The following is a 12,237-nucleotide window of genomic DNA, read 5'->3' as shown; positions in this document are numbered from 1 at the left end:
TACAGTAAAAGGCTTTATTTGTTATTTGGCAAATCAAAAATTCATACAAAAATCCGTAAAAAAAAAGAAAGGTTGAGAAAAGTTTAAGACAACCAGCTTAAGCAGATTTTTCTCAACATGTTGTTTTCAGTTTATACGATGCATAAATCTGCTGAAGCTGATTGCCTGAAACATTTACGTTTCCTCAACATTTCCTTCCTTCTTTTTTTTTTTTTTTTTTTAGCGAGGTTAGTTTTCAAATTGCCTTCAATTTATATACAATGTTTTTTAAATGTTAGTTAAACATTATTTATTGATCTTTGGTGGATTTTATACACATGAAGCCCTATAGTTTAAAATTATTTGTCATTGTAGCTCATTCACCTTCATTTAGCTCTGTGTCATGATCTGTTGATTTTCTGTCTCTTGTAAGAATGCAAAGAGCGAGGGGAGGAGAGATTTCCATCTCAGACAATACAACCCCTTTTTACATTTACTCACTTTACTGGACATGTTTTCAGGTTTAGCTGCATATTTTTTATGCTTCAGAATTTTTTTTTTTTTTCTCAGTAAAGAAATCTTGTATATATAAATACGTCCATTTTTACTTTCTTTTACAGAAAAGGATCAGCTGCACTAGAAAGAGCAAGTAAGCCATTTCTTATTTTTTTCTCTCTTTTTTTCAGCAGTTAAACCAAATGTATACAAATTTTAACTCTGTCTTTTAAAAATTTGACAAGGTTTGGAAAAACAGGTGAGAACTTTTAGAATTTTAATTTTTTAATTTTAAAGTTTCCTCTATTTAAATGTTTGTCTACTACTCGAATGCTAAATGCTCTATTTATTATATTTGTGGTGAAAACTGAAAACCATATATTAGTCAGAACAGACTCATTTGTAAATCATCTGTAAACAGTATTACCTCAAATGTTTTTCAACTCTGAACTTGCCAAACAGGGTTGTTAGAACCATTTAGAACCATTTAATTCTAAGCACTGTTGAAAACCGTGACCGCAGTGCATACATTCTTTTGAATTTGTATGAAACTAGAATTCCTTGCATTACTAAACTCAATTCAGTAGACTGAATTAGGCTTCAGTATTTTAATCAGAGAGTTGTTAAAATTAACTTATATCACTAGGATCAGGGAAATCTTAACATTCTTGTCATCTTTCCATTCCAGTAAGATCAAGTCATTATGGCGACTGTAGTTGTGCAGCAGCCTCTCGGCAAGACTGGGATGGAAGCTTGGAATTCAGGAATATGTGACTGTGGCCAGGACTTGAATTCTTGTAAATATGCTTAAAGGCCTTATGATAAATGTTACAGATACATATATATATATATATATATATATATTATTTGTATTTTTTTTTTTTTCTGTTCATTAGAAATCACATTATGTGCATTTTTGGTCCTCAGGCTGCTATGCGTACTGGTGCTTTCCTTGCTTTACCTGCTTCACCACAGGAGATTTTGGAGAGAGCACCTGTCTCCCTCTATTGGATATACTCGGCCCAGCTCTCATGGCCGCGTTTGGAATTGGAGTATGTGTTCCGCCTGTGGGTCTGGCAATGAGGGTGGCAGTTCGCTACAAGTATCAAATTGGGGTGAGTTTTTCCTGTCCCTTTACCGATACAAGAAAGACGTCCGCAAAACAATAATTTGTTTGTATGTGTTGCAACAGGGCAGTATCTGTGAGGACATCATGGTGACTTGCTGTTGTATGTGGTGTTCTTGGTGTCAGATGAGTAGAGAAATCAAAGCACGCAAAAATGTTGTCAGAGTATTGCAAAGAAATCCTATGATGCAACCAGTTCCAATGGGAGTCAACCCACAAGTTGTCACTATGCAGCAGCCGACAGTGATCGGCGCCGCACCGGTAGGACCTGGTCCTGCAATCCGGATGGTACAAATAAATACTGGTGTCCCGCCAGGTGCTATGTAGAAGTTCACCTCAGGCCTGCCACATGCATCTCGCACTAGTAACGTCATAAGTGATCCACAGTGTAATAGCTAACCTGTTTAATCAATATAAATGATTTTGTGTGAATGGAATGAATTGGCCGCATTTGGAAAATATGTTTTATATGTTTTTATTTTTTCTTGTTTGATTTAGGGAATCAGACTTATTCAAATGTTGTTGTTTTTTTATGATTTAATAAAAACTGTTAATAAATTTGACTCTTACATAGCAGACATGAGGACAACTTTGAAGAAAACTGATGAACTGTTTATAGGAATAAATAGACAAATACAGTTATCTGTGGCTCACACATTTACAGTATCAGTGTGCTTCAGAAATGATTATAGGATGAGATTTGTCAAAAAGCATTTAATTGTAATAGAAGTGGTTGTATATAGACAAATGACTTTACAATTTGTATGCAATTGTATGCAATTTATCATTTAATAACATTATAGCAATTATATTTCACATATCATGGTGGACAGGAAAACATTGGACTAGGAATCATTTCAAGTAAAATTATTTTGCCAAATAGAAGCTAAACTCTCTTCATATTCAGTTTATATACAATGCTCATTAATTGTTAATTAAAAGTGTTTATTGTTCTTATACTGTTATTTTTTAGACACTATCATCATTTATCATTGAAGAATATGAGGCTGTATGTGGAACAGTGTGATTTTCTGTCTCTTTTGTAGAATTCAATGAGAAAGAAGTGGAGAGATTCCATCACATCCGTTCATGTCTCTGCTCAGACCTACAGACCTACTCACTTCTTTAGACATGACTTCAGGTTTAGCTGGAATTATTTTTATTTTGTTTTATTTTGTGCGCATGTGTGTGGCTTTTATGTGGGTGTGTACGTGTGACTAATTAATCACACCTTTTTTGTTTTCTTTGAAATCTCAGATGTATAAATACGCTCACTTTTGCTTCCTTATAACAGAAAAAAGGAGTGCTAGAAAGAGTAAGTAGGCAATTTCTTATATTTTCTTTTTTTTTCCCCTCAGCAATGAAAAGTATAGTTACACTCTGTCTTGTGTATAGTTACGCTCTGTCAAAATGTGATGAGGTGACTTGTCAAAGTGTTTGTCTACTACTTGGATGCTAAATTCTACATTAATTCCATTTATGTTCACTGATATATTAGTCACAGAAGAGTAAATCATCTGTCTGTGTGAAAAATTGTCTTATTTTGTTTTCAGAATGTACACAGAGCTGCAGGCTTTTGAATAATAATATTACTTAAAACAAAAAATCCTTTAATGAAATCCTCTTGATGAAAATGAAAGGTTTAGTGATTACACTAAGATCACAACTCAAAATAATTGGGACTTAATAAATAGTTTGTTTGTTTGGAATTGGTAGCTTTGATGTGTGTATAAACTTTGTTCTGGATTCATGTACATTCACTGTCCTCATAAGCTGTGAAGAAAACCAAACCAAACCCAGAGGAACCGGTTTAGGCATTATTGGCAACTCAGAGAAAAGCTCTATAACTGGATTGACTTGAAAGGAAAATAATTTGGTTAGCTAGTGGAAAATGTTTGCTAACAAACATTTTTGGATCGAATTTGACTTTTTTTTTTCTACAGTAGATACTGTGTTTGCTTTAGAGGATGAATTAACACACAAACACACACACACACACACATGTACACGTACAGTTGTGGCCAAAGGTTTTGAGAATTACATAAATATTAGTTTTCAAAAAGTTTGCTGCTAAACTGCTTTTAGATCTTTGTTTCAGTTGTTTCTGTGATGTACTGAAATATAATTACAAGCACTTCATACGTTTCAAAGGCTTTTATCGACAATTACATGACATTTATGCAAAGAGTCAGTATATTTGCAGTGTTGGCCCTTCTTTTTCAGGACCTCTGCAATTCGACTGGGCATGCTCTCAATCAACTTCTGGGACAAATCCTGACTGATAGCAACCCATTCTTTCATAATCACTTCTTGGAGTTTGTCAGAATTAGTGGGTTTTTGTTTGTCCACCCGCCTCTTGAGGATTGACCACAAGTTCTCAATGGGATTAAGATCTGGGAGTTTCCAAGCCATGGACCCAAAATTTCAACATTCTGGTCCCCGAGCCACATAGTTATCACTTTTGCCTTTTGGCAAGATGCTCCATCGTGCTGGAAAATGCATTGTTCTTCACCAAACTGTTGTTGGATTGTTGGAAGAAGTTGCTGTTGGTGGGTGTTTTGGTACCATTCTTTATTCATGGCTGTGTTTTTGGGCAGAATTGTGAGCGAGCCCACTCCCTTGGATGAGAAGCAACCCCACACATGAATGGTGTCAGGATGCTTTACTGTTGGCATGACACAGGACTGATGGTAGCGTTCACCTTTTCTTCTCCGGACAAGCCTTTTTCCAGATGCCCCAAACAATCGGAAAGGGGCTTCATCGGAGAATATGACTTTGCCCCAGTCCTCAGCATTCCATTCACTATACTTTCTGCAGAAGATCAATCTGTCCCTGATGTTTTTTTTGGAGAGAAGTGGCTTCTTTGCTGCCCTTCTTGACACCAGGCCATCTTCCAAAAGTCTTGGCCTCACTGTGCGTGCAGATGCGCTCACACCTGCCTGCTGCCATTCCTGAGCTAGCTCTGCACTGGTGGCACTCCGATCCCGCAGCTGAATCCTCTTTAGGAGACGATCCTGGCACTTGCTGAACTTTCTTGGACGCCCTGAAGCCTTCTTTACAAGAATTTAACCTCTTTCCTTGAAGTTCTTCCTATAAATTGTTGATTTAGGTGCAATCTTAGTAGCCACAATATCCTTGCCTGTGAAGCCATTTTTATGCAACGCAATGATGGCTGCACGCTTTTCTTTGCAGGTCACCATGCTTAACAATGGAAGAACAATGATTTCAAGCATCACCCTCCTTTTAACATGTCAAGTCTGCCATTCTAACCCAATCAGCCTGACATAATGATCTCCAGCCTTGTGCTCGTCAACATTCTCACCTGAGTTAACAAGACGATTACTGAAATGATCTCAGCAGGTCCTTTAATGACAGCAATGAAATGCAGTGGAAAGGTTTTTTTGGGATTAAGTTAATTTTCATGGCAAAGAAGGACTATGCAATTCATCTGATCACTCTTCATAACATTCTGGAGTATATGCAAATTGCTATTATAAAAACTTAAGCAACAACTTTTCCAATTTCCATTATTTATGTAATTCTCAAAACTTTTGGCCACGACTATATACGCAAACACACACAACTTACCAAACAAGATCATTTTAACAAACATTTCATTCTAAAGGATATGGTAAAAGGTGACATGAATGCATACCAACACATACAAAATAGTTTCCAATAATACCCAGCATGCATTGTTGTATGAAAAAAGAATGACTTATATTAAAAGAATAATAACCAATTACTGTCTGTAACTCGTTAGATTAAACAAAATATAACAAAATTCTTTACAAACTAAGCTTTCCTAGAAAAAACTATCCAATTTGATTTAAGTCTCAAATTTCATGTAATGAGTTATATATTTCTTTCTTTCTTTTTGTAAGATTCTGTTAACAGTGCATATTTTCAGTAAACATTTAAGTTCAAATTAAGATGGTAGTTTAAAATAAATATATATCACTAGAATCAGTTTCCTTACTTTGTCATCCTTTCATATCAGAAAAGTCGAATCACAATGACGACTGTGATTGTGCAGACACCTCAAAAGAGCAGCTGGAATTCAGGAATATGTGACTGTTGCCAGGACATGAATTCTTGTAAGTATGTTTAAAGTAAGTCCATTTTTTTAAATTAGAGAACAGAAATTCACTATTAACTAAAATTTTCCCCTGAACAAATTCCTAATTTGCTGCTTATTAACAGTTAGTTGTTAAGTTTAGGTATGGGTGTTTAAGGGATCTATATGTGGTAATGTAGAATAAGGCATTAATATTGGCTTTCTAAGTTCTAATGTGCTAGAAATATGCATCCTAATAAGCAACTAGTGAGAATTAGTCCTTAAAATAAAGTGTTAAAGCATTGTTTGGCCCTCAGGCTGCTATGCGTTCTGGTGCTTTCCTTGCTTTACCTGCACCACTACTGGGAATTTTGGGGAGAGCACCTGTCTGCCTCTGCTGGACATATTCGGCCCAGGTATCATGGCGGCTATTGGGGTTCCAGTATGTGTCCCGCCTGTGTCTCTTGGAATGAGGGTGGCAGTTCGCCACAAATACGATATTGGGGTAGGTTTTTCCTTTCCCTCTACCAATGAAAGACAAAATCGAAGAGGGCTAAAAAACAATCATTTGTTTGTATGTGTTGCATCAGGGCAGTATCTGTGAGGACATCATGGTGACTTGCTGTTGTATCTGGTGTTCGTGGTGTCAGATGAGTAGAGAAATCAAAGCACGCAAGCAAACGGTCACTGTACTGAACACATATCCAATGATGCAGCACTTTCCGATGGCAACCTCCACACAAGTTATCTCTACACAGCAGCAGGTTGGAGTGATCGGTGAAGCAACATTTGCTCCTGCAGTCCACATGGCACCAACTACTTGAATCTCATTTAAATAATGATTATAACATGAATATAATAGACTATACTAATTGATCAATAGTGTAATACAACCTGCATAATTAATGTGTGAATGGACTGAATGTGTGTATTTAGAAAGTACCTGCATCTTTATTGTTTATTCTCTGATGATTCTTGATTAAATATTTTAAAGTGGTCTTGTCTGTGAATAAGTGACCACAACTCATATTTGACGAAAACTGTGAAACTGTTTACAGGAATAAATACATGCAATGTGCTTCAAAAACGGTAATAAAATGAGATTTCTGGAAACTAAATTGAATTGTAAGTGAAGATGTAATATATATTACTTTTACTTTAAAATGTGTATGCGTTTGTGTTTGCAATTCAACATTTGTTAACACAGCACTGTTCATTTTTAAAATCATGCTGGACAGGAAAAACCGGGGCTAAGAAATGTTTCACAACAAAATAAAAGAGGAATTATGGGTAGCTAATCTCTCTGCCTTCAGAGACTGTGTAAGCTTTTTCTTTTATGTAGCAACATTTTTGTGGGACTGAAACTAGAAGACTCAACTGAGGTATGTGACCTAAACAAACTATTTCTACAGTGGCATTTAACTTTATACAATATATATATTTATATATTTACTTATACATAAGAGAACATTTTAGTCCATTTTAAATGTGTAAAAGTTTCTTGCACTGGAAAGCAATTTAAAGGGATTTTCTTGCTGATTATTTTTGTTATTCTGAGATAGCGAAAAAAGAGAAATGTGTGGATACATTTCCCTCATTTTCCTTTGGATATCCCTCCTTCTCTCTTTACCCTGTGGTTATAATGGAGATAAGATCCTGGTTTTCCCCGTTGATGGCAGTCACTGGGTGAACATGGAGGTACTGATTTAAATATGCAAGAACAGTCGGTTTAAAAAAAAGTTTCCACTAATTCAGCAAAGTTCACTGTTGCTGGTGTGGAAGCCTGTTTTCAGCTCAAAGTAAAAACAAAAAGGTAATGCAAAAGAATAGTTCACCCAAAAATGGAAGTTTGTTGAGACATTACTCACCCTAACATGTAGATGAATTTTCAATTTTGAACTAGTCCTTTAAGATAAATGAAGTTGCATTAGTGAGAAAGTTGCAATAATAAAAACAAATTAAGTCACAACCAACTGCAAAATTTTGAAATCACTATTGTGAGATGTAAAGTCACAATTGAATAAAATCGGGGGGAAACTGGCTTCCATGTGATGGGGATAAAACAATTAAATTGGCTGTTTTAAAAATATAAAATAAACATGCTTGCCAAATAGAAAATAAATTCAGCTTGCTTAAAACCTAAGTAAACTGTATTTCTGCTCTCTAGGTTCTGGTGAAGAAGCTGCACTCTAATGGACATGAGCTGAGTGTGATTCGCATTACGGACAGCTGGTTCATTCAGGAGAATTCACCTTACTACACCTCAATTACAGTGAAGCTTAAAAAGAATTACATAGGCCTGGACCTGTTCGAGAACACAGTACAAAGGATTCTTGAGGCCCGCAGGAAGGGCTCAATGATGGGACTGCTGGTCCAGATGTCAGAATTTATTGGTGTCATAAATGTTGCTCACACTGCAAACTGTGCCATGCTCACCACCATGCTGGAGAACAAAGATCTGATGAAACAAATAAAGATGGCAAACTATGACTTGATGCTCACTGACCCTGCCATGCCTGGTGGGGTCATTCTGGCACATTACCTCCAACTTCCAATGGTCTACAACGTCCGTTGGATGAGTTTCGGAGAAGGCCACTTCTCCATCGCACCTTCTCCCATATCCTACGTGCCTGTTCCTGGCTCAGGCCTGACGGACCGAATGAGTTTGTTAGAAAGAACCCGCAACCTTCTACACTATGGATTGAACCTCATTCAAGAGCGCTGGCTGGTGATTCCTATGTACTCCAGCTTGTTGCTCAACTACTTCTCTCCTGGCGCTGACCTCCTAGCCATGCAACGTTCGGCGGAGCTGTGGCTTGTCCGTGTAGACTTTGTGTTCGAATTCCCACGACCCTCCATGCCAAACCTCATCTACATTGGTGGCTTCCAGTGTCGTCCGGCCAAGGCTCTCCCTGCAGAGCTGGAGGAGTTCATGCAGAGCTCAGGAGACCATGGGGTGGTCGTGATGTCTTTGGGAACACTGATTGCAGGATTGCCCAGAGAGGTCATGGATGCCATTACCACAGCTTTCGCTCGCATGCCACAGAAGGTGGTGTGGAGGTTTATTGGCGAAAGACCTTCATCGTTGGGCAATAACACCCTACTGCTTAATTGGATACCTCAGAACGACTTGCTGGGCCATCCAAAGACCCGTGCTTTCGTGGCTCATGGGGGTACAAATGGTCTATACGAAGCCATCTATCATGGGGTGCCAGTTCTGGGACTCCCTTTGCTATTTGACCAGCTAGATAACATTGTACGTCTTCAGGCAAGAGGGGCGGCACGGATGCTGGAGGCAGCTACTTGTACTACAGAAGAGTTTCTTGAAGCTTTGAGAGATATCTTAGAGAACCCAACGTATCGTCAGAACATGCAGAAGCTCTCCAGTTTACATCAAGACCGGCCTCTGCATCCTCTCGACAAAGCAGTGTACTGGATCGAGTATGTCCTGCGCAATAAAGGTGCACCCCACTTACGTGCTGAGGCCTACAACATGTCCGTGTTCTCCTACTACTGTCTAGATGTTGCTGCATTTGTTCTCATGATACTTCTGCTGACTCTGGGGGTTGTCACAATATGGATACGAAGACGGAAAAGAGAGGCAAACAAGGCAGTGAGAGATCACAACAAAAAAACTATAAAGGAAGGCAGTAAGAGGCTGAAAGAGACCATTAATGCTTTGAAAGAGAGCAATAATATTCCCATTCCAAAACCAAGAGCAAGCAAAAGAATTTAGTTTATTTTATTTTTCTTCAATATCCTTCCCCTAGTGTTATTGTTAACTAAAAGTATTAAAATTGCTTTTGGAAACTTAAATAATTCTGAAATTAAATACAATATATCTATTAAATGAAAGGCTTAGAAATGTTGCCTTGGCAACTAAATGTAATAAATAAAGTACAAATATTACTAAAAAAAAAAAAAAAGTAATTAAAGCTGTATAGAAATGTAAAAAAAATATTAAAGCACATAACAATATGACTAAAGATTAAATTAAATTAAAAACTTTGTATAAAACAATTGCCCCCATTTCACAGCTCTGACATGGTAATAATTTCTTTCTTTCTTTCTTTTCTTTGCCTTTAAGTCTCTCCTCCCATTTCTTGAGCTCTTGCAATTCCCTGCCAACTTAACTGTATGTTGGTGATTAGGTGCAGATCCCTTCCTGGAATCTTTGAAGTAATCCCCTTTTTGCACACAATGCATTTAAGTGCATTTGCAGAAAGAGAGAGAGAGAGAAAAGAGTGAGTCACCAGTTACAAACAGCTGGTGGTCAGTATTCTAGTATGATGTAACTCTTAGCAAGATGTGAATGATTTAAGCCAGGTTGCATAAACTACTCAGTCTGTTCAGGAAGTGACCTGCAGGTTCAAAACTGTGTTGAAAGCTTACAGAGCATCTAATCATTTGTATCTCCAGCAATAAAAAAAATCTGATTGTAAGCATCCACATTTCCGTTGTGTAAAACATGGCTAATTAACAATGTAATGTATAACAAATGCTCAAAATAAACGCTCTTATCAGAGTCCAGGTTTCATTTTAACACGCATTTACAATGCTGCAGATCACCAGCAGATGGCGCAATGGATATATTCAAAGTATTGCCTGGAATCAGTTCTGCAATCCAAAATCAGATGGTATTATTTTACATCAGCCTGGTACTTTTTATAAACCATACATCAAAATGCCACGGTTTCATTAAAGCAAAAATGATCTAAAAGTAAGATGATCACAAACCTGACCAAAATGCTGCGTGTCACAGCACTTTCTCTTCACCAGCCAGAGGAGGACGTCCTTTTCTCCAGATATGAGGCTGGAGATGGCTGGAAGCACATGCAGGGACAGAATGATAAAAAGAAGACAGCTCTAACTGATTGAGGGGACATTAAGCCTGGGCTATTTTCGCTAATGTATGCTACTAATGACTCGTTATCTCATTATCAATCTTATTTTCACTCATCTTTTCTTTTCCTCACTCTCTCCCCACCTCTATCTCTCTATCTCCTCCCAATCGACCAGCAATGATGGGAATAGCAATTAGGACGCTAGGCTGCCAAATGGCATAATTTTAATTATCCTTTCTTAGCAAGAGAGAGAGAGAGAGAGAGAGAGAGAAAGAGAGAGAGAGAGAGAGAAAGAGAGAGAGAGAGGGAGAGAAAGAGACTAATGTTCTTCATAAGTGCTACAGATTAGAAGGTCATTAGGCTTTTGCTTGAATTAATGATTAGGAATTCCTGCAGGTCATAGAAACTTATTACACAAGCCTACTTAACATTAATAGAACCATCCTATTTGTGTTAAACACAAAGAAATTAAAACTAAAAACCAATTACAAAGAGATGGCATTGTCTTTCGTCCTCCCCCTGGTCACTCATAATGGAGAAACGGTGTAAAACTCTCTGGACGGTTAGTCAGTCTCTAGTCGCACGAGAACAAATGATCACCAGCTTTCAATATCTTCTGCTTTTCCACTATATGTCCTGTCATCCTCAGTAAACCGTGGTGTTACTCCGCCGCTCCCCTTTCATTGTGGTATGGGATTTTCTTCTAACGCACAATGCAACATTCTTGTGTGTTATTTGTTCATTTGTGGCTTGTTTGGGACATGGGCTGGTCTGGCAAAAATCTCTTCAGAGGCACTTTCCTTCCCAAAAGAGATAGACTACTCTTTTCAGCCGCCTCTTAGATGTATCCCCCTTGACGCATAAAAACATGAACACACAAGGCCTACTTTCATGTGTACATATAGAGTACATACAGAGAACATAGGCCTACATGTACATCATATAGTAAAAATAATAATTGTACAGAATACATCATAAAACCAAGTTTAAAAATATATCTTCTGAAGTCATAGCAGAGATGTGAGCGAGGAACAAACTGATAATGTTCCTCTCCAGTGAGAGGAGAGACCACTGCAGTGAATCAATGAGTGAGTGAGTTAAACTTAAACCAAATGAATTTGATTCATTAACAGATCATTCAGTCTGCGTTTGTGAAAGGAATCTGAAACGATTCAATGAAAGGATTAGACTCAAAGGAACACTCTTTAGAAGAAAACAAATTCTATACCAGGTACTGCATCACAGAGACATGGGACAGTCATGGGTTTTCCTACAATATTTCAAGCAATATGGATCATAAATGTAATATTTCTGTAATTTGCCTGCTTAGTGGAGAAGAGGAGAGACGTATCCTCAACTGAACAGAGTTGTCCACACTTACACTCTAAAAAATAAAGGTTCTTCATTGGGATCTTTGGTTTCATTAAGAACTTTTAACATCCATGGAAACTTTCCATTGCATTCAGTTCTTTATAGGTGAAAAAAATTAGTCAGATTATTAAAATCACTTATTAAAATTATTAAATAAATAAATGGCTGTTTTAGGAACTGTTCATTGAAAGTTTCTTTCACCCAAAGTGGGTTCCCCAAACAAGAAGGATATCAAATACCTGTTGAGAGGGTTTTGACAGTCTGAGTAGTTAGATGTTGATATAAAATTTAATAATAATTTAATAAATAAAATGAAGAAGTGGCATTGAATACATTTTTGACAGTTACAGACTAAAAAATAAAAA

General features: G+C 37.3%; 3 protein-coding genes across 3 annotated transcripts; all 3 read left to right on the top strand.

Moving 5' to 3' along the window:
- Nucleotides 1–499: 499 nt before the first annotated feature.
- Nucleotides 500–2,144, top strand: LOC132132742 (placenta-specific gene 8 protein-like). Its single transcript, XM_059545250.1, has 4 exons — nucleotides 500–624; nucleotides 1,163–1,271; nucleotides 1,402–1,589; nucleotides 1,667–2,144. Exons 2-4 carry the CDS (start codon nucleotides 1,178–1,180, stop codon nucleotides 1,925–1,927), a joined length of 543 nt encoding a protein of 180 aa, XP_059401233.1. The 5' UTR covers nucleotides 500–624; nucleotides 1,163–1,177; the 3' UTR covers nucleotides 1,928–2,144.
- A 3,424-nt stretch (nucleotides 2,145–5,568) lies between these two features.
- On the top strand, nucleotides 5,569–6,481 carry LOC132132346 (placenta-specific gene 8 protein-like). Its single transcript, XM_059544724.1, has 3 exons — nucleotides 5,569–5,697; nucleotides 5,975–6,162; nucleotides 6,248–6,481. Exons 1-3 carry the CDS (start codon nucleotides 5,616–5,618, stop codon nucleotides 6,479–6,481), a joined length of 504 nt encoding a protein of 167 aa, XP_059400707.1. The 5' UTR covers nucleotides 5,569–5,615.
- An 8-nt stretch (nucleotides 6,482–6,489) lies between these two features.
- On the top strand, nucleotides 6,490–9,506 carry LOC132132743 (UDP-glucuronosyltransferase 2C1-like). Its single transcript, XM_059545251.1, has 3 exons — nucleotides 6,490–7,039; nucleotides 7,220–7,355; nucleotides 7,825–9,506. Exons 2-3 carry the CDS (start codon nucleotides 7,233–7,235, stop codon nucleotides 9,391–9,393), a joined length of 1,692 nt encoding a protein of 563 aa, XP_059401234.1. The 5' UTR covers nucleotides 6,490–7,039; nucleotides 7,220–7,232; the 3' UTR covers nucleotides 9,394–9,506.
- The last annotated feature ends 2,731 nt before the right edge of the window (nucleotides 9,507–12,237 follow it).

The sequence above is a fragment of the Carassius carassius genome, chromosome 49 (assembly GCF_963082965.1).
Source record: "Carassius carassius chromosome 49, fCarCar2.1, whole genome shotgun sequence".
Classification (NCBI taxonomy): Eukaryota; Metazoa; Chordata; class Actinopteri; order Cypriniformes; family Cyprinidae; genus Carassius; species Carassius carassius.
Note: the sequence above shows the minus strand (reverse complement) of the source record. Positions and strands in the feature narration are given on the sequence as shown.

Excerpts from the sequence above, each read along its gene's own strand:
- LOC132132742 (XM_059545250.1), top strand. The coding sequence starts at position 1,178 with ATGGCGACTGTAGTTGTGCAGCAGCCTCTCGGCAAGACTGGGATGGAA. Across the intron at positions 1,272-1,401 it reads TGGCCAGGACTTGAATTCTT|GCTGCTATGCGTACTGGTGC; the intron begins GTAAATATGCTT and ends TTTGGTCCTCAG. Across the intron at positions 1,590-1,666 it reads GCTACAAGTATCAAATTGGG|GGCAGTATCTGTGAGGACAT; the intron begins GTGAGTTTTTCC and ends GTGTTGCAACAG.
- LOC132132346 (XM_059544724.1), top strand. The coding sequence starts at position 5,616 with ATGACGACTGTGATTGTGCAGACACCTCAAAAGAGCAGCTGGAATTCA. Across the intron at positions 5,698-5,974 it reads TTGCCAGGACATGAATTCTT|GCTGCTATGCGTTCTGGTGC; the intron begins GTAAGTATGTTT and ends TTTGGCCCTCAG. Across the intron at positions 6,163-6,247 it reads GCCACAAATACGATATTGGG|GGCAGTATCTGTGAGGACAT; the intron begins GTAGGTTTTTCC and ends GTGTTGCATCAG.
- LOC132132743 (XM_059545251.1), top strand. The coding sequence starts at position 7,233 with ATGTGTGGATACATTTCCCTCATTTTCCTTTGGATATCCCTCCTTCTC. Across the intron at positions 7,356-7,824 it reads GTCACTGGGTGAACATGGAG|GTTCTGGTGAAGAAGCTGCA; the intron begins GTACTGATTTAA and ends TCTGCTCTCTAG.